At 35.1% G+C, this 23,898-nt stretch overlaps 1 protein-coding gene across 3 annotated transcripts; it reads right to left on the reverse strand.

Moving 5' to 3' along the window:
* Positions 1 to 1,138: 1,138 nt before the first annotated feature.
* LOC132561713 (catenin beta-like) lies at positions 1,139 to 23,452 on the reverse strand. Of its 3 annotated transcripts, XM_060226412.1 has the most exons (15): positions 23,326 to 23,452; positions 13,544 to 13,620; positions 10,487 to 10,756; positions 10,131 to 10,318; positions 9,562 to 9,866; positions 8,586 to 8,787; positions 7,735 to 7,879; positions 7,454 to 7,557; positions 6,935 to 7,141; positions 6,348 to 6,602; positions 5,887 to 6,048; positions 5,504 to 5,654; positions 5,156 to 5,283; positions 4,398 to 4,524; positions 1,139 to 3,001 (listed from the first exon to the last, which is right to left on the reverse strand). In XM_060226412.1, the coding sequence occupies exons 2-15, from the start codon at positions 13,593 to 13,595 to the stop codon at positions 2,787 to 2,789; spliced, it is 2,511 nt and encodes an 836-aa protein (XP_060082395.1). In that variant the 5' UTR covers positions 13,596 to 13,620; positions 23,326 to 23,452; the 3' UTR covers positions 1,139 to 2,786. The 3 variants fall into 3 exon arrangements, with proteins under 3 accessions (XP_060082395.1, XP_060082397.1, XP_060082396.1); XM_060226414.1 differs by lacking the exons at positions 13,544 to 13,620; positions 23,326 to 23,452 and adding an exon at positions 12,996 to 13,011; XM_060226413.1 differs by lacking the exons at positions 13,544 to 13,620; positions 23,326 to 23,452 and adding an exon at positions 12,788 to 12,797.
* Positions 23,453 to 23,898: the final 446 nt, after the last annotated feature.

Below are 23,898 nucleotides of genomic sequence, written 5' to 3' on the forward strand. Positions count from 1 at the left end.
TACTTTTCCAGAAATAGCGGTAACAAGAATTGTTTACGGACGGACGGACCACTCCTCCCTTCAGTGTTTGACCCTGAAGACCACAACCCAGGTTCAATATCCCCGAGGAAGCAACTCAATCTCCTATAGCTTCTACCCTTGGAGTGGTTAACGACACAAATCTGTATTAAGGAGTAATGATAAACACCGTCACCTCTGTGGTTCGAATTTGCGACCCTTCGATCACTAGTCGGACTCTATACTGCTCGACTACAGGGAAATCCCCACTACTCGAGGCTAGTTCTCTCAACGTCTTCACTAGAATGCTTCCTACTGGTCATTTGTTTGATGGTAACCATCACCGAAATGTCCCACCCGAATCTTCTACTGGTTGTGTTATAAGATGAAGGTGACCGTGTAGTCACTGAAATGTCACATTCTAATCTTCTACTGGTTGTGTTATAAGATGAAGGTGACCGAGTAGTCACCGAAACGTCAGTCTTATCTTTTAATGGTTGTGTTATAAGTATTTTTATTGTTTTTTAACATTTTCAACCTTATGGACAGACAGCCACAACAGACAAGCTTGAAGAATAAGTTTGCCAAACAGAGATTAGGCCTGCATCAGATCCGTGACAGAATTTGAGAAAACGTGATTACAAGCTTTAGTTATGAAGCCAAAAATGAAATTTGTTTAAAACTGAGGGATATCGCGGTTCAAGATAAAAACACAGGCATACAGTCCCGTATCACTTATCTCGGACATCTTAACACCAAATCTGGACAAAATCCAATTATTACAGGAGGGTAGGATTTTAAAGAATTTGAGTTATTTCACCTACTAGGACTCGCCCTTTACTACCCAAGGGTTGAGACCCATTGTTCATACCAAACTGATTCCCCTTCACCAAAGAATGCGGCAGACCAAATTTGGGCAAAATCCAATTATTCCCACAGGATTTCATGTACACAGAAAATAAATTTTTATAAAGCCTGCTACCTTAGAAATCTGTGGACAACTCCAACAATATGAAAATAATGTCCCCAACCTTTCTAAATAGGTTTAAAATACAATGTCAAAAGGTCTACAAGAGTCAACTTCAGTGCCCAGTTACCTTGTCCATACAACGTGGTTTGGATAAACAAAACAACATTTGTTTTATTACAAAAATGCCATCTTTATTTCATTAAATAGAGCATGCATATACACTATTTCTAAATGTGACTTGATCTACAAGTAATCTATTTCATAAAGAACTGACGACAGTATTTGTATATTGCATTAACAACCTTAATTTCATCTGTGTAACATTTGTCTACGAATCAGAATAAAGAGCCGAGAAAGAAAGAAATTGTAAAAACATAATAAAAGTCTATTTCTAATATAAACTAACTAAAATGTAAAGACAGGCAAAAAAAATCATTTCGAAAATAATTACAGAAATATATATACAATAATATGATGGATGAACATGACTTTATACCAAAATGATGCAATACAATAGCTGGATGGATACAATACTCGCCTATACTGATCAATAATTATCTGATATGTAGGACTCAGACTTAGTAGGCACATGCGATTAAAATAAGTTTTAAAATCACATCACAACAGTTAAGTTAAAATCTTTGAAGATAAAAAGTGACTGGTATTAAAACACAGCATTAGACTTATTGGACCTTTATTTTTGCATTACCAGAAATCTAAAATGACTATAATCTGAGTGATTTCAATACAACCAATAGATTCAAAATGTGATTTGTTTCAAACACCAAGTATTATTTTTGATAGGAATGGAATTTAAAATATTGTGATATATTCCTTTTGAAGTATGGATGGATGCGAATTGGAATGACTGAATATTTACAAACAATATTTACTATTTTAACCTCTGGTCCAGCAGGTGCCCACCCACCAAGTCTCTCAACACAAAATTCTCCCCCTAATTTTGTCTCCACAACCTTAATCCAAAATGAATATCATACACTTAATTTTTTTTAACAGTTAAAGGTTAATGCGTTATCATGGATTAGAACTTAAATTTTCACTGAATTTCCTTCTTGTAACAAAGAACATATTGAAAAAAGTTTTTTTCAGAATTTATGAAACAAGAGACAGTTTTTCTGAGAGACCTGATGAAGTGTTAAGAGAGTGAATAGTGATGTGTACAAAATGTGGGTGTTTTTTTTTTTATTTGGTTATCACCAAAGATGAGTAATTTATGACAACAATATCCAAGTAGTTATGTTAAATGTTTAAATACAAGTGAATGAAACATGACTTTCTCCGACACGTACATTACAGATCCTCTTGGCTATGGTGTAAATGACAACAGTTTGGAAATTCTGAATACAGGTTTTCAATAGGTCCTTCTTGCTGTGTAATATAACCTGATCTGTTAAATATCAGACCACTTTTGTGTCCTCAATAAAACATACTGCCTATATGAATTAAAATCATGACATAATTGTTTCATACCAAAAAAAATTCCATGATGGACATGTTTGAGAACTGAAGACTTTGTATTGTCCCTCAGACTCAAATGGATGTGTTGGTATATAATTATTATTTGTTATCCAAGAATTTTCCACAACTCTCATGGAGAAGTTCTTTTTATAGACACACAAACACAAGATGAGGTTCATGAAACATAACACTGATTTGAGAAATGGGATTGTTCCAATATCATTCCTGGACTTTAGATCCACTTAATCTGTCCATGTTTTTGGCTGCACACAAGTGTTTATAAAACTGACTCCGATGATGTTGAGAGAATGTCTTTCCTAGTTTGGTAGACGTGTCATGTTCACAGATCTGTATCATACCAGTTGTCCATGTTTCCTTGACTTCCTCCTTGTTGAGGGGGCAGAGACGGCTCCAGGGTTTCGAAATTCAGTTCTCCAGATTGTGGTGGTGCCCCGAGATCAGGTATGTTGTCCATAGGGCCACCATACTGGCTACCATGGTGACTTCCAATTTCAAGTCCCTGCATGGAGTCTATGGGCACTTGGGGCTCATAACCTAGCAATACAAAGAATTGAATCAGTGAACAGAAAAACTAAATTTCATTAATCCTTGATATGAATTTTATCATCCCCAATACCCTTTTCTGCACCCCTGCAACACTTCAAGGCAAAATTGAAGGTTCCATGTGTGACACCTTGTGAATAAAACGAAAAGACTAATTTGATGTACATCAAACAAGAATCTAGGTGTCAAAACGGCTTGTTGAACTGGCTCTGAAGTTAGGTGTTCTTCCTTTGTAATCTGCAAAGGAGCCTATAAGTCTTTAATTGGTCAGTTTTCATAACCTGAAGCCAGTTCTAGACCAATCAAATTACTTTGCTTGTGCCTTCAGTTTTGCAATTAACTGTTCCATGGGTGCAGAGAGGGAAAGTGATCGTAACCCCTGGAGTTGTTGAGGATGGTTCCAGTGGTACAGAGAGGGAAAGTGATCATAACCCCTGGAGTATCGAGGATGGTTCCAGTGGTAGAGAGAGAGAAAGTGATTGTAACCCCTGGAGTTGTTGAGGATGGTTCCAGTGGTACAGAGAGGGAAAGTGATCGTAACCCCTGGAGTTGTTGAGGATGGTTCCAGTGGTACAGAGAGGGAAAGTGATCATAACCCCTGGAGTATCGAGGATGGTTCCAGGGGTACAGAGAGGGAAAGTGATCGTAACCCCTGGAGTATCGAGGATGGTTCCAGGGGTACAGCGAGGGAAAGTGATCGTAACCCCTGGATTATCGAGGATGGTTCCAGGGGTACAGAGAGGGAAAGTGATCGTAACCCCTGGAGTATTGAGGATTTAATTTACATGTGGAAAGATCTAAAACCTAAATTAGTAGCACCCTAAAATTACTGATTACTTGTTTAAATATCAAAGCAAAGTTTACATAAATAGAACAAGTGATCCACAAATCTTTTGTTTAATACGTGGCTCAGACATCCAAGGAAGGTACTAAGAACATCATCGAGCGGTGCAGCCCATCTGTGGAAACCGCGAATGATGGATAAGGATTTCATCATTGCCACAACAATCTATGTTATTCAGGACTCTCAATATTCTGGAGTTTTTATTTAAGACCTAAGTTTGAATATAACCTTGAAGTATTATCAAGTTAAAGGATTATCCAGAAGTAGACATCATAGGAGATGAAACAGGAACTATATTTACAATCTCTCTGCATATTCGATGTCAATGTTTGATAATAAAAAGAGAGGTGAATAAAGGAATTTACACATCACCTGTACCCTCAAAGTGCTCAGTTATTTCATATGTCACACATAATATTATCTATTAAAAGGGCCTCTAATACCCAATACAAATATTTAGAACATGGCTAAGTATCGCTAAGTGTCGCTAAGTAACAGTTGTGATGTAAAATGTTGAGAAGGAAGTGTATAATGTGTGCTCACCCCTGCTCATGTCGTGTTGACTTCCGCTGTGCATGCTGCCCTGGCTGCCGTGATGCTGAGGCTGATACATTTGATCTCTGTATGAATCGTCGTGTCCCATCATACCAACATCGTCAAAACCTGGAGGCTGTACATAGAGAAAGTATTCATTAGTCCTTGTAACTTGGGGAGTTTATAATGTACAACTGATACAGTGTTCATTTGTCCTTGTAACTTGAGGAGTTGATAATGTACAACTAGCACGATTGTCAATGTCCATTAATATCTGAATGTTCATTAGAAGCATTTGTAAAAAAGATCTGTATCTGTAAGATTTTGTTAACCGACTATGTTGTTCCTAGAAACTCACTGAACTTAGCTTATAAAAACATGTACTCTGCAAACAAGTCAAAAATGTTCTTTGAAGCCAGCAAAAATTTAATTTCTACACATGGAAAGTGCTAAATATGTTCTACCAATAATTAGAATTGATAGTTTTTTTTTTGTTTAAAATTCACATTACTTCTATTAAGAGTAATATTTTTTGTAAGTCAAATTCCAAAGTTTTTCTTTTTCATCCTAAAGTGAAAAATAATTTTGAGTGCACAATTTTCCATTTTGTTACTTTAATTCAAACTTTAAATTTGCCCATGTAATACTGTTTTGTATACAGGTCACTAGTGTAATATACCATTGAGCCGCCTTTGATGACAGAATTTGTTTTCATTTCATTTTCATTTTGTGAAACTTGAACCTTACTTAAAATTGGCTAAACTTACCTCAGTCCAGGATGCAATGTTCTGGTCCCCTCTGAATAAAGAGCTGGTCAGTTCAACAGACAGTCTCTTTTTGTAATCCTGGGGCTTATCCTCAGACATACGGAAAAGCACTGCAGCAGCATATGTTGCTGAAAACAAGTAAATAAAATTATCTATGTGAATCAAACAAAATGGCAATATTCATTATTGTTTGAGAGTACACACAAGACCCGAATTACTTCATGTTTGAACTTGGTTACCTCCCCTTAGACTATGACCATTTCCTTCATGTTACAACTTGGTTACCTCCCCTTACAGAAGACAATGACTATTTCCTTTTACTTGTCGGATTTATCTCCCTTTACTTACCAACTCCCTCGTTCCTAGAGTGCAGCAGTTCTGTTAGAGGTGCTGTGGCCCCTTCTTGTTCTATCAGCTCGGCACCCTCCTTGTCAGCTGCCAGCTCACACAGGACTCCTGCAGCCACACGCTGTATGTTTTCTATTGGTGAGTACAGCAACTGTGGAAGCAGATTAAAACATGAGTTACAAAAATTCTAATGTAGTCAATTTCTGACTACAAAGAGCCTAGATGTTTGTTCTGGGACAATAATACATATCTTATTAGTATAGTATTCTCTTCAAAACAATCCCAAATGAGAAAATACATTTGCTTTGTATGAAAAATCAAAATGTTGTGAAATGACTTGCGGATGATTAGGCACAACTTGTTAGAATGAGATGCAACGCTACCTGTACAAATAGTGGGATACAGTTGAGTCCCCTGATGACAGCGCGGTTGTGAGCCTCGCGGGCAAGGATGTGTAAAGCTCCAACAGTTCCTTCCACTATCTCCTCCATTCGTACTCCATCAACATATCCAGATCCTTGTCCATTTGAACTGATCGAGGCTCGCTGCAATAAGTAATACAACTTAGTATAGGATTACAAACACCAGTTATCTGAAAACACTAGTTTGTGAAAAAATATCTTCCACGTTCTCAAAATAAAAATGTTCAGCAGTTTTTCCATTTTTTTGTTTTGTTGAAAATTTGAATTAAGAAAGCTAATCAGTGTTACAGCTTTCAATATTTTTGTTGTAATCTATTTAAATATCAATAGTAGAAGCACTTTGAAAGGTAATCTAAACCTTCTAGACATTTTCTCCCATAAATTTCACATATGACAAGTTATAAAAGGGACATTGTCCTCACCCTCTGTGTGTCTTGGTGAGCTCTGATTAACAGATGTACGATACGAGGGAGGGCACCGTGTTCCCTGAGTGGGGCATGGTTGGCTGGGCAGAGGGCCAGATTCCTTATGAGGCCTACAACTGCTTTAATCAGAGGCCAGCGGCTTGGAGGATGGAGAAGTTTGACCAGGACTGGTAGACCATAGTGAAGACGCACTGCATTTTGGGCCATCTCAGATTCTGGATGTCTGCTTGTCAAATGGCGTAGGGCGCATACCTGAAGAATTAACACAAAAATTGAATAAAGGAATCTTTGTTGATAAATGGCTGACATTTCTACATCAAAGATAGGTGTGGGTATACTATACACCTTTTATATAACAATTGGAACAAGGCATTACTATGATACAAATTGCTTAACTCCCTTTTATAATGGCATGCTGAAACAAACTCAGGATATTGACCAAAATGTGATCAAAATCAGTTGCTAGTGATGACAAAAAGTGAACATATGGTTGTATGAAAGGCTATAACCCCTCCGTGACGGGATAATAACAACCTAGATTAAATAATTCACTTAAAGTATTAAAGGAAGGAAACAATACTTACTGCTGGTTCTGTGATGTCCTCCCGATCACCAGCCTGTAAGATGGTCCGTACTAGAGCCTCAATACCTCCAACCTGGCAGACTATCACCTTATTCCTCTGGTTGTTACAAGTCAAATTAGACAGAATACCTGCAGCACAGGTCACCACATTGAGATCATTGGATGACAAGAGTTGTACCAACATCTGTAGTAGTCCTTCCAAGTTATCCTACAAACAAGAAATTCATCAAAATGTCACAACTGTAATGCTGAACTGATATTTCAAAGTCAAAATAAGTTCTCATTGAAAATAGCAATAAATTTACCTTTTCAGAAATTTCTCCATTCAAATATGTAACCCTCCCAACATTTGTTACAAAATATTGAACCTTTTTTATCATACATTTCTGCATTTTCTAAAGTCTCTGACTATAAAACAATTATCTTTTAAAAATTTTCAATTTGAATACAAGTTTTTCTTTTTTTATTTTATTTCTTAAGGCAAGTTTAGCAAAGATATGAAGTAGATAATATTACGTACACATTTGGTAGCAGCATCAGACAGATTTCTGATTGTCCAAAGACAGTTCTGTACAAGACGCTGACTTTGGTGTCCAAGGTTCATGGCTAACGCCTGCATACCTCCTACATGGTGAAAAGAAACATAATAAATACAAAGTGTTTCCAAAAAAATTTCTCTTCAAAATGACAAGTGCACCCCCCCCCCCCCCCCCCCATTTTTTTTTGGATAGTTGGCACGATTTACCTTTGCTTATTAATTGTAACAAAAATCTAAGGTATTATGATGGTTGTCTTACTTACCAGCTTCAACAACAGCCGGTTTGTTACTAGAGCAGACTGATAAAACCTTGAGAACACGAGACGTGGTCCATAGCAGTTTTTCGTATGTGTATGAGCGCATGATTCGTACCAGCTCTCCAGGACCTCCGCTTGCCAAGATTATCAGCTGAAAGATAAATTGAAACAATGAGTATCACTGAGCTATTTGTCCGTGTATTATTTAGTCACAGCTGTGACAACTTGATAACTTTTACATTTCAATGAAAAAAGGGAACTTATGTTCTTATTCATTTATTCATTACTCAAAATCTAAAAACTTTCAACAAATACATCATTTAGGGGTAATTTTATTACAGCACTCTTCACGCTTGAGATACTGCGCTTACAAGCGATTGCACTAATTGCAGTGTTACAGATTGTGTGTCAACAATTGCAAATGCATGTATTTCAGTGATAAATCTACATGCTTGTTCGGAGTCTTGTTATCATAAAAACATTTTTTTGAGATTCATATGTCTTCTACTTCGATCTTACAATGTGGGACACTTTAATTCTAGCAATTAAGTTGAAAAGAACTCATGAACACATATGGTAGATGGACCACTAGTATTTGTTCTAAAGTGATATGGCGCCAAAATTTGATTCCAGTTAGTATATTTAGAAGTACATTCTTTGTACATATAAATAAAGTTTCTTAAAGTATTTTCCTAATAAGGCTTAAGTTATGTTCTTCACATGTCTTTAAAGCGAGGAAACAAACTTCAGACAAAGAATGACTTGGATGAATTTCTGGACAATATCCTAAAAATTTAAAGAGAGCATCATAAAGACCACTTTAAAGCAATTTCTAGTTAGCAGATCATGTTACACACCTTGCTTTCCTGGTTGCCATAGGCCAGAATTTGTAGACAGTCTGTGGTGATGGCAAGGAATTTCACATTATTCCTCTGAAGCAATGCTACCATTTTTTGTAAACCTCCTGCAAGTCGAACGGCCATCTTGGATCCATCTTGATGCAAGAGAAGGTTGTGCAGTGTCGTAATGGCATAAAATAGGACAGATTCAATCGGTGAACTGAAAAAGAAGAGATACAATGAGCATGCTGACAAACCCCAGGATTTTGTACACTTTCAAAATTGTATTGTAAATATACTCATACATAAAGGGTGACATCATAAAAATGTTTTCTATATAGTAAACTGACCTTGAAGCCATAACAATGTCATCTAAGGTATTCTGATACACGACCTTAAGTTTATCAATGACAATGATATCCTTGACATAGTGGTGATCTTAAAATTTAAACAAACAACCCAAAATAAGGTATTCTCAAAATAGCTTGATCAAAATTCTTTCAGGACTGACACTAGAGAGATGTAGTTGGATGAAAATCCCTTCAGAAAATTAAATGAAGGTACTATATATAGTCTCTAAATCTGTTGATTTTAAATCTTTAAGCATAAACTCTGTGAAGACAATATCAAACCCGATCTTTATATGAAGTTTTATCAAAATCCGTGAGGACAGAAATACTGTAAATTTATTAACTTTTGTGGGCAAGTTTTCTTTTCATTGACATAGTGGGTCCGTGAATCATGAATCCAAGAAATGTTTAAATTAGTATAAAGTTTTGAGCTATATATATCCACAAAATCTAGTGCCAATAAAACAGTAATTTTTGAAAAACCAGGAAAATATAGCCCCACAAAAATATATAATTTTACAGTATAATCGATTCTTGAAGGGATGAAATAGGACAAACTTAGGTAACATACAACCAACAACAAATTTGTTAATGGCACATCCAACAGTTAAACTTTTTAATAACGTAACACCATCCAAATTTACCTCAATAACTTGACAAGTGCAGGTATTCCGCCAGACTTAAATATGGCCAGAAGTCCCTGTCGATGGTGAGAGAGATTGTGCAGGGTGCCAGCTGCACATCGCGTTGTCTCCATATCGTTGGTGTTGCTCATGGCACGAACAAGAGCTGCTACCATTTGTGGGGAATTCATGATAGCATGACGACTAGCCTCTTTCTTGGACAACTGATGGACCATCATGGCAGCCTGACTGACCACAACCTGGTCTTCATCGTTCAAAAGCTTGGTCAGTTCTGGAATTGCCCTTGTAGCAAGATCTGCATCATCCTATCAAAACACAAAGAAAAGATAACTCTTGTCCCGCTTATGTACCAGAGACCACTACATCATGAATTCTTCTTGAAGGGTAAATTGTGCAAGACCTAATGTTACCAACAACTTCCATTTCCATTCAAGTCAATATGACTGCATTAACTTGCTAATGAAGTTTGTGCTAGAAAGACAGTCTAATAGAACACAACCTTCGTCATAACATTACTTGATGTCAAATGTGTTAGGTACTATACTGGAGAAAATTTCTGCCATGTTTACCTGGTAGTTGATGAGGTTAATGACGGCATGTTTCAGCATCTGTGATGGTTCTGCCAGTCTCTGGACAGCAGTTGGCTCGTCAGGGTGGAGCTGGGTAGATGGAATCTGCATGCCCTCATCAAGAGTTTCTGGGAACATGGCATCCCTTACACGCTGGGTACGTGTCTGGTTCAGCTGTCGACTAACCTCTGTAACCAAAATCAATAATTATCAAATCTTCTCTTATTTCTTTCTTATTTCAAATCTTGTTTTCATGTTCGAATTCTGATGCATTTTCATCAAAATTATCTATCATTATCAGCATATGACTTAGTCTAGAGAAAAAGTTTAATCTTTTATTTCTACAGACTACATACCGTCCACCTGCTCCTGTGTATAGCCAGGATTATAGGTCTGGTCCCAGTCAAACATCATCCTTGAAGTGTCCATATTGTCCTGAGTGGCGGTTGGCTCCTCCATCTCGTCCTTCATCCCCCCCTTACTACTGATGGATGGGGCTTGTGTAGTGGCACCAGAATGGATTCCAGAATCCTGCATGTACGTGTTCTGTGACCACATCATGGTCTCTTGTTGTTTATTTTCACGCATGTCCGGTAGGTCCATGTAGTTTCCACTTCCCTGATTCACTACAAGTAGAAAACGATAATCAGAAAACTTGAATTTCATGAAAACATTCTGGGCTCTCAAGAACCGGAGACCTAAGTTCAAATATACAGCCAATCTCTATTTGACATTAGCACTTTCACAGCTTCAAAGACAAAAAATGACGCAAAATGCACAGCAGAGTCCTATTTGATGCAATGACTTTTGCCTTGTGTAGCTGGATATTAGCTTTACAGGGCCAATCAATCTAGATCATCCTTGACATCCTATATTACATTGATAGTAATCCCTTTACTGTCTGGGTATTAAACAGTTGACAACAACATAAAAAGGTCACTTCATGAAGGTAAGCTTATACATTCAGATATGTTAGAGCTTAAAGCGTATATATTTCAACATGATGGAGCAAAGTTTTCTAATTTATAACTGGCCAAACCAATTTTTGTATCAACCAAATTTTGTATGTTAAAATGGTTTGTATGGAGCTGTTTTTTTTTGCTACAACACTAGTACTGTTTCCTATGTCACCCATGACAAATGCATGTATGCCATCCACTTGCTTTCAGACTCAGAAACAATTTTGACTTTCTACTTAAATAGCTATCCGACACCTTGATGCTAAAAAACATGTTTCAAAGTTTACCATTTATTTCTTCAGCCATCTTCTACATCTTTCAATGAATTTCACTGCATTGTTTAAACATCAATTCTATGCCCAAATTGATTTTTATTTTCTTCTTATGATTGTTATGTTAACCAAATAATACCTCATATGGAAATTGAAGTTATGAAAATTCAAATTACAATTTTGCTTCAAGTTTAATCAACTCACTTACCTAGAATTTGCATAAAAATAATATAACTGACATCTTTCTTATGCATAATGTAAATTTCATTTTCCCTAAAACACAGAAAAATATTATGGTACCGATGACCAATTATAAAAAAATCACAATGGATTATCGCAACATGATTAGATGTGATTAAATTCAATGTCTGTACCCTAGTTTTCACCTCAGAAAAAGCTTTGTAAACAAAGGATGTACAGTTTTTTTTATTATAAAGAATAGCATGAATACACAGTATATGGTCACCTCTTGAAATCTTATCCCCAATTAAAGAACAGTAGGTTTTAAAGGTCATTCTTACAACTAATTACACAATTAAAGCTTGAGTTGATCAAATCAAGATTGATCTAAATGTACAGATTATTTATTGATATACATTTATCTAATAGACTAGTACAGCTATCACATTGTGAATGTGTGGCAGGGTGCTTGGGAAACATTTCTTTTATAATGCTTAACATCACAAGTATAACCAAACTATGGCAGTTTCAGATGTTTTTGCATCATAAATCATTTATTTCATTAAATCTGAATTTGAGGAAATTTGCAGTGTAAATTGTTCTATGAATTCACTGATCATTCCACACATGTATTTGATAATGTCTAATAAAAAAAGAAGTTCTTTTCCCCACCAGGAACTTTTTTCCCAAGGGGAGATAATCATTTGTTCATGTTGTGACGCCCTTTCACCCTTGACTGGTTCTATTCCCACAGGCAGTACGGTTGTAGCACTAATGTAATTAGCCTGGGCGTAGTGATGCTGTGTCTAGTTACATATGTTTTATAAATTATGCCACCATATTAATATCCCCAGGGGGCCCTGCTCACATTGCTGTCTGGGTATTGAAGTCATTCATGTTGTTTAGAGGCACATATGGGGAAACAAGAAATATAAACTATATAGGTATAAACATAACAGTGACAATTAAGGTTTTATTATGAAAAGGAAAAAAAAGAGAAATTTGGGAAGAATTTTCAATGAAGCTCACTAGAAAAAAACTATTATAGAGAAATAAATACAACTAAATTATTTTGTTATTTTAGAAAATTTCTTTGCATTTTAATATCTCTGAATTTTTTCTTCTTATAAAAAACTTTCCTATTGCGCCTCTTTGACTCTTGTATGACACTCCTCATGTATTTCACAGCTAAGTGAAAATTACGATGCTTCAGCTACATTTCCTTTACTTTCTCAACCTACCACACTCATTCTGGTGTTACAGTCTCAACATACTACACCTGTGTTACACTAATCATTCTGGCGTTACTTTCTCGACCTACTACACCTGTGTTACACTATATAAACTCACTCATTCTGGTGTTACAGTCTCAACATACTACACCTGTGTTACACTAATCATTCTGGCGTTACTTTCTCGACCTACTACACCTGTGTTACACTATATAAACTCACTCATTCTGGTGTTACTGCCTCAACCTACTACACCTGTGTTACACTATATAAACAAAATCATTCTGGTGTTACTGTCTCAACCTTCTACACTGTGTTACACTATATAAACTCACTAATTCTGTTGTTACTGTCTCAACCTACTACACCTGTGTTACACTATATAAACTCACTCATTCTGGTGTTACAGTCTCAACATACTACACCTGTGTTACACTAATCATTCTGGCGTTACTTTCTCGACCTACTACACCTGTGTTACACTATATAAACTCACTCATTCTGGTGTTACAGTCTCAACATACTACACCTGTGTAACACTAATCATTCTGGCGTTACTTTCTCGACCTACTACACCTGTGTTACACTATATAAACTCACTCATTCTGGTGTTACTGCCTCAACCTACTACACCTGTATTACACTATATAAACAAAATCATTCTGGTGTTACTGTCTCAACCTTCTACACTGTGTTACACTATATAAACTCACTAATTCTGTTGTTACTGTCTCAACCTACTACACCTGTGTTACACTATATAAACTCACTCATTCTGGTGTTACTGCCTCCCCCTCCTGAGTTCATCTGGTAGGTACTCATGGTTCAAATTGGGTTCTCCTTGAGTCTGCAAAATACAAAAATATATCATACAATGAATATTTGAATTAAAGATATTCACGTACAATAGCATTTTTTCGTTAGATCTTTTTCGGAAATTGCATTTTTTCTTTTTGTTTCATAATTCATCCAACTGAAGCAAGATACAAAATGTAATACAACATGCTTTGGAAATTTCTGTTGATAAAATCACATTTACACATCAAATAAACAATTTTGTGGAGCATCTTTTTCCAATTTAGATACAAGCACCATTGTGATGATGTTTATTTGGAATATTGTAGGAAATGTAAATGTTCTAGCTGCCTCGGACCAGTGCAAGACTGTTGTGTGAATTTGACTTGGCGTCATTCGGCCTGGCAGCCATACGGTTCTCTCCTCAGAACTTTGTCGGTATCTTAACCAGCATCAGAAACAGAACATGTTTATGGCTCACAAATTTGGAGCAAAATAAGAATTAATTAGTGTGGTACTGATGGAGATAAGAGTTTGCTGGAGTTTGGGTTTTGATATTTGGAAATGCAGAATATATGTATTTCATATTCTACACATTTTAACTGAGCTTGTTAATATTCTTCACAAGTGTTTTATTGAAGTTAAGAAAATTTATAGTCGCCACAGCTGAAAACACATTTTAAAAGAAATCAATTTTGCAACACAAAACAAAACTTTTGTTGTCATCCAGTTGCTTTTACCGGAATTGTCGGTATAAAACCAACCATAAGAGTGACTTCTAAGCATCGAGACTGAAATACTAAACACCGGTTTGAACAAAGGACCACACCAATTTTCCGACAAGTTCAATCGTACCGTTTACACTTCCTGTAAAGTGTAACAGGGGCTCAATTACATCCATTTTTTTCATGTGCACAATTTTTAAAAGCTGATTATCTGCAAGATTACCCTTACAATTTCCTTAAAACTTCTCAACTCTGACGCGAAATTACTCAAGATCAAAGCAACACCGATATTATGTAGGTCGGTAGATTGTATCTATTGATCCATCCTGTTAGTGGTAATACAGAGTTTTTACAATGAACAATAAAACTTTTTATATTAAATAATTGTGGTATGCATAAATACTTATTTCAGTGAATTTCTTCACAAGGAATTACAAATAGGATTTTATATATACAGAGTAATGTTCAACAGTGTTATTCCCAAACGCTATTAATCTTTTCAATTTTTGCATGAAAAACTTCAATTCACTTCTAAATTAAATTTCCATCATTTGCTTTGCATTTACTCTACACTGATGTTTTAAAAGTCTATGAAATTTGAATAACACTCGCTTGAATGAAAAAAGTTTGACCCAAGCTTACACCAGTTTAATTTAAAAAAAAAAGACAATTAATCTTCACTAGGCTTTGAAAACTGCTTGAATATATTTAAATATATAAGGATGGGCTTGAGACTGTGATAATATTATGTGCTGATAAACTATGAGTAATTCTATTCTTATCTCCAATCTCTGACAGAAGGCTGAAACCCACCTCCGGAAATTACACACTTCAACGACCTCAGCTCACCTAGTGCAAAGTATATGTGTAACCTTGCGAAGCAGAAATTCACAGGTCAGGTGGAAAAGTCTAGACAACATTTCATCCTAACAGTAGGGACTGAGAATTCACTTCATGGTTGTTGATGGTAGGAAAAGTTACTTACATTGACCACCTGGATTTGTAAATCAACAATACAACTAAAACCTACCAACCTGCACCTCTTCTTCTTTTATAGAGTACCTGTCATTAAATTTAAACACCTTATATATCTTACTTCTTACCTAATAACACAGGAATTAATCTAACCCTGCTGGTATGATTTCCTCTTTCAAATCTAATTGAAAATATACTAAACATGGGAATATTTCTCAAAAACAGGGATTTCTTATCCAAAGAGAAATTAGTTTATTTTATTTACCATATTTTCGAATCATGTCGCCATGAAAAAGAAATCTCAATCTAACCTCAACATTGTCATATTTTATTCATGTAATCTTCATGTATGTCATGTAAATTTCCTCTATCCCTCTTGATTTCTGGCTAAAAAGGCTCTCCAATTTCTTCATTTCACAAAAATAGGTAAAAGAAATACTTTTCCACAAGTAGTATTTCCCAAATTCTAGATTAACCCAGGACTGTTTATGTGAATTTTAATTCAGATCCAATAAATCTTTAACATGAAGAAACAGATTTTTGAGACTTTGTATATGACATGTGAACAAAGACTAATACAATGTGTAAACATCTAACGCTTCATTCATAAAGTCCATAGAGCTATTCTTGGCATCAGGTGGGGGAACTGTTGCCAAGAAATAGGGCAATGGGACAGCCTCTTTTTTTTTATTGCGTTCACTTAAGATAATTCCAAGTGGTAACATTTCTTTGGTGAAATATTCAATTATTTGAAGATACTCTTTAAATTAGTTTGCACCACAAAGCAGACCCTCAACAAAATATCACCCCTCCAACTTTTCCTCACCGTGGCGATGCCAGAACTACAATATGGGATCTCCTGCATGTGCACAAGTTTTAGGGCCACTCTACTACCCTAAACACATTCAAAATACAGAAGTGTGACCCGCTAGATTTCCACACAGACCTCTGATTGTATGGTAGTACCCCTACAGACCCTTTGGAGTTCCTTTTTATAGATCCTGGCATACAGCCAAACCTGCCACAGATCAAAAGATTTCTTTAGATAACCAAGGTGTCAACAAACCTCTAGGTCCAAAATTCCCCTTTTTGGGCCCCTATCCTTTCATCAATTAGTGTCATGGTGAGATCATTTACAACATGAAATACTACTGGTATTATGCCCACAACATAATGCATAACAAACCTTTCAGCCATGTGGCATGAGGTACAAAATGGGATAAATTAAGCGAAAAAAAAATTGTTGGGTGTATTTTTTTTTCTTTATGGTATTTAGATATATTGTGGGCATACGATCAATAATGAAACAAGGTTTATAATATCTTTATGACAGATCTTACAGTGATATAAAAAATATGCCACAGAAAAAAGTTCAGTACATAACCAACTGGCAGTGTCATATCCAATTATACATAACAAAACAGTGACCCACACCTCAATCTGTTAGCATACTCCCTCTTCAATATGTAATATTAGTAAAATCTATTACCACTTGGCTAAAAATATTTACTTATTCTACTAGTAGATTATGTCATCCCTACACCAAATATTTATATGCTGGTAAAAATGTTCTATTAATTTACTGAAGCATGGAAGCCTATAAAGGCCTCCTGTCCCCTACATAATACTCTATTAATCAATTACCAATAGGACAGATCAATTTAACAATCAGTTGGTCATTTTTATCACCATTTGACCATAGCAGGAAAACTTGTGAGAATTAAGGTTTATAGCCAAACTAAAGTTAACAACCTTGCAGATAATTTTCAATATGAAATGCAAGCTTGATATATATTAAAGTTTTCATATTGGATTTTATTTTGTGAATGTTTTAGTACATCTCTCAATTTACGTTATGATCTAACGACAATATTACATCATAATTGTGTGAGAAAGGATAAACAATTTATGGTTTATTAAGGTTTATACCATATTTATCCTAATTGGTGTAATTACACTGACTCACTTAGTGTACAAAATTATCACCGTTAGCTCAATGGTCTTACCTTGTAAAACAGCTCCTTCCATACAAATGAAAATCTCTGGACTAAAAATCAATTACAAACACAAGTGTCACTGCTTACTGATTAATTCACATCTGGATTTTTTTATCCATTTCTCAATAAATCACATTATAAAAACTAGATCTACTTTCCGTGCTGAATTTTTAAATGTCCGTTCACAATTCCTGATATATACACATGACCATAATCTGAACATCACTTTTTTTCAAGTTGTGCAATTCAAACTGATCCTTCCTAAAATTCATTTAAATAAACTTATCAAATAGTATATCCATCCTCTTCAAGATTTCTTTTAAACACACTTGAAAAATCCACAGTACTCTCTCTGGCTGTGTGTAGGTGTTTACTTCAGTCCTACATCACTTGGTTCAAAACCATAAAAATGTCAAAATATAAACAAGAGTATACCTCTTGGGGGTCACACAAAAGTATAAGCGTTATTCTTTACGTAAACTTTTCTAGCGTGATGACTAAGTCAGATTATTCATTGAAAGTTTAAATACTTTTCCTTGTAGATTTTCAATGGGTTAAATGAGGGAGGTAGAGGAATCTGCCTATTTGCATATCAATTCACTTGACATGTGTCAGATCTCACCTTTGACCTATTAAAGCTGTCACTACACTGAGGCCACAACATGGGGGTTTTAATAAATTTTAAAACTAAAACTCTTATAGTTATTTCAATAAAGGTTCCCAATAACTAAAAATTACTGTTTCCAAAAATTCTGTCAGATAATTATGCTTTAACACACTGAACGAGTATAATCATTGAAAAATGGAAAAAACATTACCACTGGTGCATTTACTTCAGCCAAGCAGAATGCGAATATATTGTTTCATAATTCCACACCCTGCCAATTGGTGGTTTTTAGTAGAATTTTTTTAAAGTATGTCTATCTACAGCTGTAAAACACTTTTTAAGATATATATATTTTTTAAGGAATGTTATTTTTAGTTGATTTGATCAACATTTTAAGTTAACAATGCCTTTCCTGCTCCTTAAAAATGATGAGATCCAAAGATAGAAAACAATCACACTTAATTATATTTACAATTTGACTAAAAAATCCTAAAGGGTACAGTGTCTATAATAAACAAACACTGGTACCCGCAACCAATCTCCTGAAATATGCATGTCCATCTCAAATTTTCCATAATATTCATCCTGCAGTATCATGCATAAAACCTTACCTTAAAATCTATTTGTGTAAACAATTCAATCAATGAATTTGGAAATTTCTTTTCCTGATTTTCCTCCAGAAACAATTAGCACCAGGTTGGTTAGAACTAACACAGATACACAGCATTCAGTTTCCTTAGAAACTATAGATACCAAGTCTAACAGGGTCTGCAACTTCTCTCCTCCAATGTAGAAACTGATCTGAAGTTGATATCAGATATTCTCAGTTTTATTATTTTTCAGGTGAAATGTATTCTGTCACTTGCTGGTAAACAATGATCAGTCCACAATCCTGTTTTTATGGTTTTACAAGTTGCCAACAAAACCAGTCAGTTGTGACAACCGATTGACATGTCACAAAACTTAAATCTACCTGTTGGAAGCATGCTCACCGATATGTTAACTGCATGACCTGCTGTTAAACATTAATCAGTTACTGCCCACTCACCTGTGAAGTTGAATGAACACAACTCCTTTGGGTTTTGTGGTAATTTACACCACTGATATACAGTTCTATTATAAAGATTAAGATGCTGATGTTGCCGTGTTTATACTATAGTCAGCCTGACGTTGTACATCTCTTAGCAGTGTAACCTCTAGGTTTACCTGACCTACAATAATTAGGGATGTTACAGTGCAGTTCTTAGCTAAGTGAAAATGGCTGTTATAGTACCATAGGTCCTGTTATTTTGCTTTTCATCTGACATGTTTTCAATTATACTGATAAAATGTTTCATTTTACCTTAATTTCCAAGACATGAGCTAAGTAAAATTATGAGTACATACATTTCTATATGCCTGTTCTACATCCAATGTCCATTAGGTTACTACAAAGTCTTTCAATTGTAGAAAATAAATTTTCATCCCTTTTGTGCCTGTCCATGGCTTCTATATGCCTGTTCTATATCCTATGTCCATTAGGTTACTACAAAGTCTTTCAATTGTAGAATATAAAATTGTATCCCTTTCCTCATTTTAACCTTTGATGTGCCTGCCATGGCTTCTATCAAGTTTCAATAGGGAAACCTGACCACCCTTACTTGCAGACATAGACTGGTCGAGATCAAAAAGCCATGGATACAATCTAGGTCACACAGAGTATGGTCCATCATTGGATTTGAATTGAAGGAAGAGGAAACTGAAAATAATTGTAACACCCCGGACAATGGAAGACGGCAGAGTTTTGAAGTGATATCTAATCATCGATAGTTTAAATAGTTTAAATAAAGTCGTCATACTATTTTTAATTATATCTTTCTCTATCATGCAAAACAAATTGTTCAAGTTTCTGTAAAAAAGAATATTCAGCAAGCTGATGATGGACTGGTGACATACATTTAAATCAATACCATGTTATGGCCATGGCCTATATTAAGTATGACAGCAGTTCAATAATTATTGTAAATGTTTAAATGTGTAGCATTCCTCAGATACCTAAATGAGCTGATCATGTAATTAACGATTGGTACTAATCAATTTAAAAACAGAGATGATTGCATCTCTTTTATGTAAGCAAACGCTGCATACCAATTCTTGTCCAACAAATGCCAAACCATTTTGTTTACACCAAAATAAAACAACTAGTTGTGAATCAATATGGATAAACCATGGAAGAGAACTAGATACAGAAACAGACAAAGCAATTTAACGTGTATTGTCTGAACTAAAACATTTTAAATACAAATTTCTAAAGAATGGGACACAAAATTTCACAACTGATCACATTCCCTTTCTCCAACATACAAGGATACAAGCTTAAGCAAGCAATGTATCTATATACATGGATACAAGCAATGTATAGATAGAGCAGTTATGCAATATCTAGTAAACAATATCTTAAATTTTAATAAGAGAGGGAGGGAAATCCAGTAACACTGCTTGCTAAGACGAATTCAATTTTCAAATCTGATTGCCATATTAGAGTAAAATAAATCTAAATTTACTTTCTCACAGAAAAGTTGTGTCTTTTGGCTTACTGTTTTCCTGGACAAAGGACAGTTTTCATTCTACAACATCACTTATAATGTTGTAACATGCATGTAAATGATTGCACAAAATGGTTGTGATCATTCAGACGTTCATCAGGTTTGGGGGAGTTTTTTAATGACATGTATAGAATTGAGGCGACTATTGAGGCCAAAAAACCTATCACAACAGTAAAATTTCTATTGAATATTGCGAGTCAAGTGACTATTGCAATACTATCATGATAGTTTTTTAAACTTTAAAATATGTTAAAATTGTGTTTTCTAACCCAGAAGCAGTCATAATCCATTTAAATGTATCGGAATGCTCAGTTTAGAAAATGCTAAAATCATAAAAGATATTTACAATTTTCATACAATGAAGTAGACTGCACATTGATATTTGTTATTCTTTTAATGCATACACTAGCTATTCTGTTTTGTTGTGAAACTCACTGCTGGACTCTAGACTTATCTTTATCTAAACCTTAGTTTCACAATAAATTATTTTAATCACTTTACTAAGTTTTGTGCTTGTTGAGTAAATGAAGATGCCTATAATTTCACAAACGGTGGTTTAATTGGAATCAGTATTTTAACATTTCCAATTAATTTTCATGTAACAAAAAAATCTGCCCTGCAACCAGCTTTCGCTTTTTTATTGAGAATCTTCTGCCATGTTTTTTTATTGAAATGGATCATTTCAAGAATGGGTCCAAAACATGGACCTGGAATTAATGAACTTGCCACCTCCCCTACTATATATTTCATTAGATCATACTGGAAACAGTAACAATGTAAAACTTAGTTAAGATATAAACTCTCATACAACTTTTGCTTAAAATTCTGTTTCCATTTTAAGCAGGTAATGGTGACATTGTTGTATTTAGTACTAACCCAGGGCTCTCACACCCTATTTTGGGACCTGGGCCCTTAGAATTGGGAAAAATAGTGGCGTTTTCCTTAGATTAGGGAAAACTTGGGGTCTAAATTGGGAAAAAAAGATACTATTTTGCATTGGATATGGGACCGAATATCAGCCCCAAATCTGGAAGATCATGAGCCCTGTAACCCCATTGAGGTTCCAAAAGAGGCTTTCCAAAAATAAAAGGTTTGCAGTTCTAAGGCAATAAGTTGGTGAAAACTCTTGATTTCAAGTAGAATTTGTGTTTATTTATAAAACTATCATTAATAATCTGATAGCTAAACAAACTATTGTGATAGTTTTTGTCATGAAAATATGCGAATGACCTATTGCTATTGAGAGCAGAGCTATTGATAAACTATTGATAATTTGACCCACTGTTACACTACTGATGACCAGGAAAACTTGACCATTACAAAAAAGCAGGTAGCAATAAGAGTAAATTTTTACCGACATCATGCCATCATGTTATATGTGTTTATTATTGGTACTGTATTAAATTATTAGAAATATATATGTCGTTCCTGTGTATATGGGTCACCATTACACTGACTGACCTGACTGCCTCTGTTTAATACTTATTGTTTCAAATATTAAGGTATTACTTTGCCATTCGTGTTATTGAGTTTTGTCACACAAATTGATTAAATCTGCCTTTTTTGGCATATAGCTTGATAACTGGGTGAAGTTCTGTGTAAGTTATAAATACATAAGGACATAGTATAGAGTTTATTTTCAATAATTCAATGTTATATAATTAGTCCCATTTAAACTAGGTATATCAGTGTTTGTTGTCAGTTTGTGACAGTATCGGTATTGATACTGTTAGATATGTGGCACAGATAAGCCGGTAATGTTTGTAGGCAAGTCCTTTTCCAAAATTTTAGTCCTATTACTAATAGATATGGTGGGTCTTCAAAATTTAAAAGTCCAAAAGGAAAATCATGAGCCCAAGACTTAATATCAGAGTCAGAAAAATTCACGAAGCTTTGTAAATATGTCTTAATAAAAATAATATTGGTCTTGAACTCTCAAAGTTTGGTCATGCATTTTCAACAGCTAACTATAACCCCTAAAAAATTCACAGCAATATCTTTCTGACCCCATTTCCTAACTACAGCATTTTGAAGTACTCACAATATATATTTGAATTTAGAGTGGTTACATTTGACTATTTAAGGAATTTAATTTTAAAATTATGTACAAACATGCAATGGATATATATATATTCAATTCAAATGGCAAACATTTATCTTTTCTTGAAGGTTGGTGCAGAAACTGTTGATAGTGAATTTTCCTTTGTGTGTATTTGAAATTTTCAGACATTTCAGCTTTAGTATGTTGGGGTCCAAGAAACATGGTCACCTTAGCAATCAGGTTTTGTATGTAGTAGGTCTCATACAGTGGACATGGTAAGAGATTTGGAGCGTAGGTGTGAAGAAATTATTAACGAAGACGTTTGGAGAGAAGAGTTGAAGGGATCATTGTTTAGGTGCAAGCTCTTCAATTTAATTCAACAATTTAGTTGATAATTTACTGTAACTTTTGATAAAAAAAGTAATGAAAGTTTAGTTGTAGGCCTATGACATGTTTTCAGCTTGTATGTAGTATCTTGCCAATAAATTATTTTATACCGCCATTGCGTTCTCGATGACCCCGTACAGAGAAGCACATTGGTCCAGACGTTACAATACACAACACAACGTGTTGAACGAATGCTATGTTACTATCCTATTTCACTTGAGCGATGTTTTCTCAAGAAAACAAAACAATTGATTGCAAACATGCTACCATGGCCTTACCAAATACTGATGATATTTCGCACAAGAAATAATATGAAATTCAAAATAAACAAAGAACCTTATCATTCAGCTCCCCTTATCAAGACCACCTTTACCGACTTCGCAGCCTCTTGTAAATTTTGCTGCATATATCTCTCTTATTGCTATTTTTCTAATACATACCGAAAATGCAAAGCCTCCTCGAACCAAAGGTGGCCTCCGAAACCGTCTATGAACTACAGGACTGTTTTTAGGTGAGTTTTTCTGCACAACCAATTTTCGAATTCACAACATTCAAATTCCAAGATGGCGTTCTGAACTGACGGGGCATGCGCTCTTCGCCGGGCACCTGTCATCAAACCGCATCACGCATGATATTTAAGTGTAAGGATATAGTTCCACATTATTTTTCATAAAAGTCGGAAATTAATACTTGGTAGCAGCATTTCCTTGATGCATTGATATAATATTATATGCTGTTAACCTCCTTATTTAAGAAATTATATCTACGATGAAGTTGTAGAAGAAAGTAGACTTTGATATCAATACGCGTAAACAACTAATCGACGAAGAATGTCAATCGAGATGGCCCACCCCGTGAGACAGCACCAACCCATGATTTCTGCGAGAAATAATCAATAAGCGTTTTCGGTGTTGATTTAATTGTAACTATGATTCAGTGACAGCTAGAGTTGCACAAGTCACGATGGGACTGCTGTCGACATAATAAAATTTGAAATACTTTCATAATTTGTG

Source organism: Ylistrum balloti, unplaced genomic scaffold, assembly GCF_031769215.1.
Source record: "Ylistrum balloti isolate Yb309-2 unplaced genomic scaffold, AGI_CSIRO_Ybal_v1 Utg371268, whole genome shotgun sequence".
Classification (NCBI taxonomy): domain Eukaryota; kingdom Metazoa; phylum Mollusca; class Bivalvia; order Pectinida; family Pectinidae; genus Ylistrum; species Ylistrum balloti.

Coding starts and splice junctions, on each gene's coding strand:
- LOC132561713 (XM_060226412.1), bottom strand. CDS start 13,595: ATGAGTACCTACCAGATGAACTCAGGAGGGGGAGGCAGTAACACCAGA. Junction 7,558..7,734: donor ACCGGCTGTTGTTGAAGCTG/GTAAGTAAGACA, acceptor TTCACCATGTAG/GAGGTATGCAGGCGTTAGCC. Junction 3,002..4,397: donor TCAACACGACATGAGCAGGG/GTGAGCACACAT, acceptor TTGTATTGCTAG/GTTATGAGCCCCAAGTGCCC.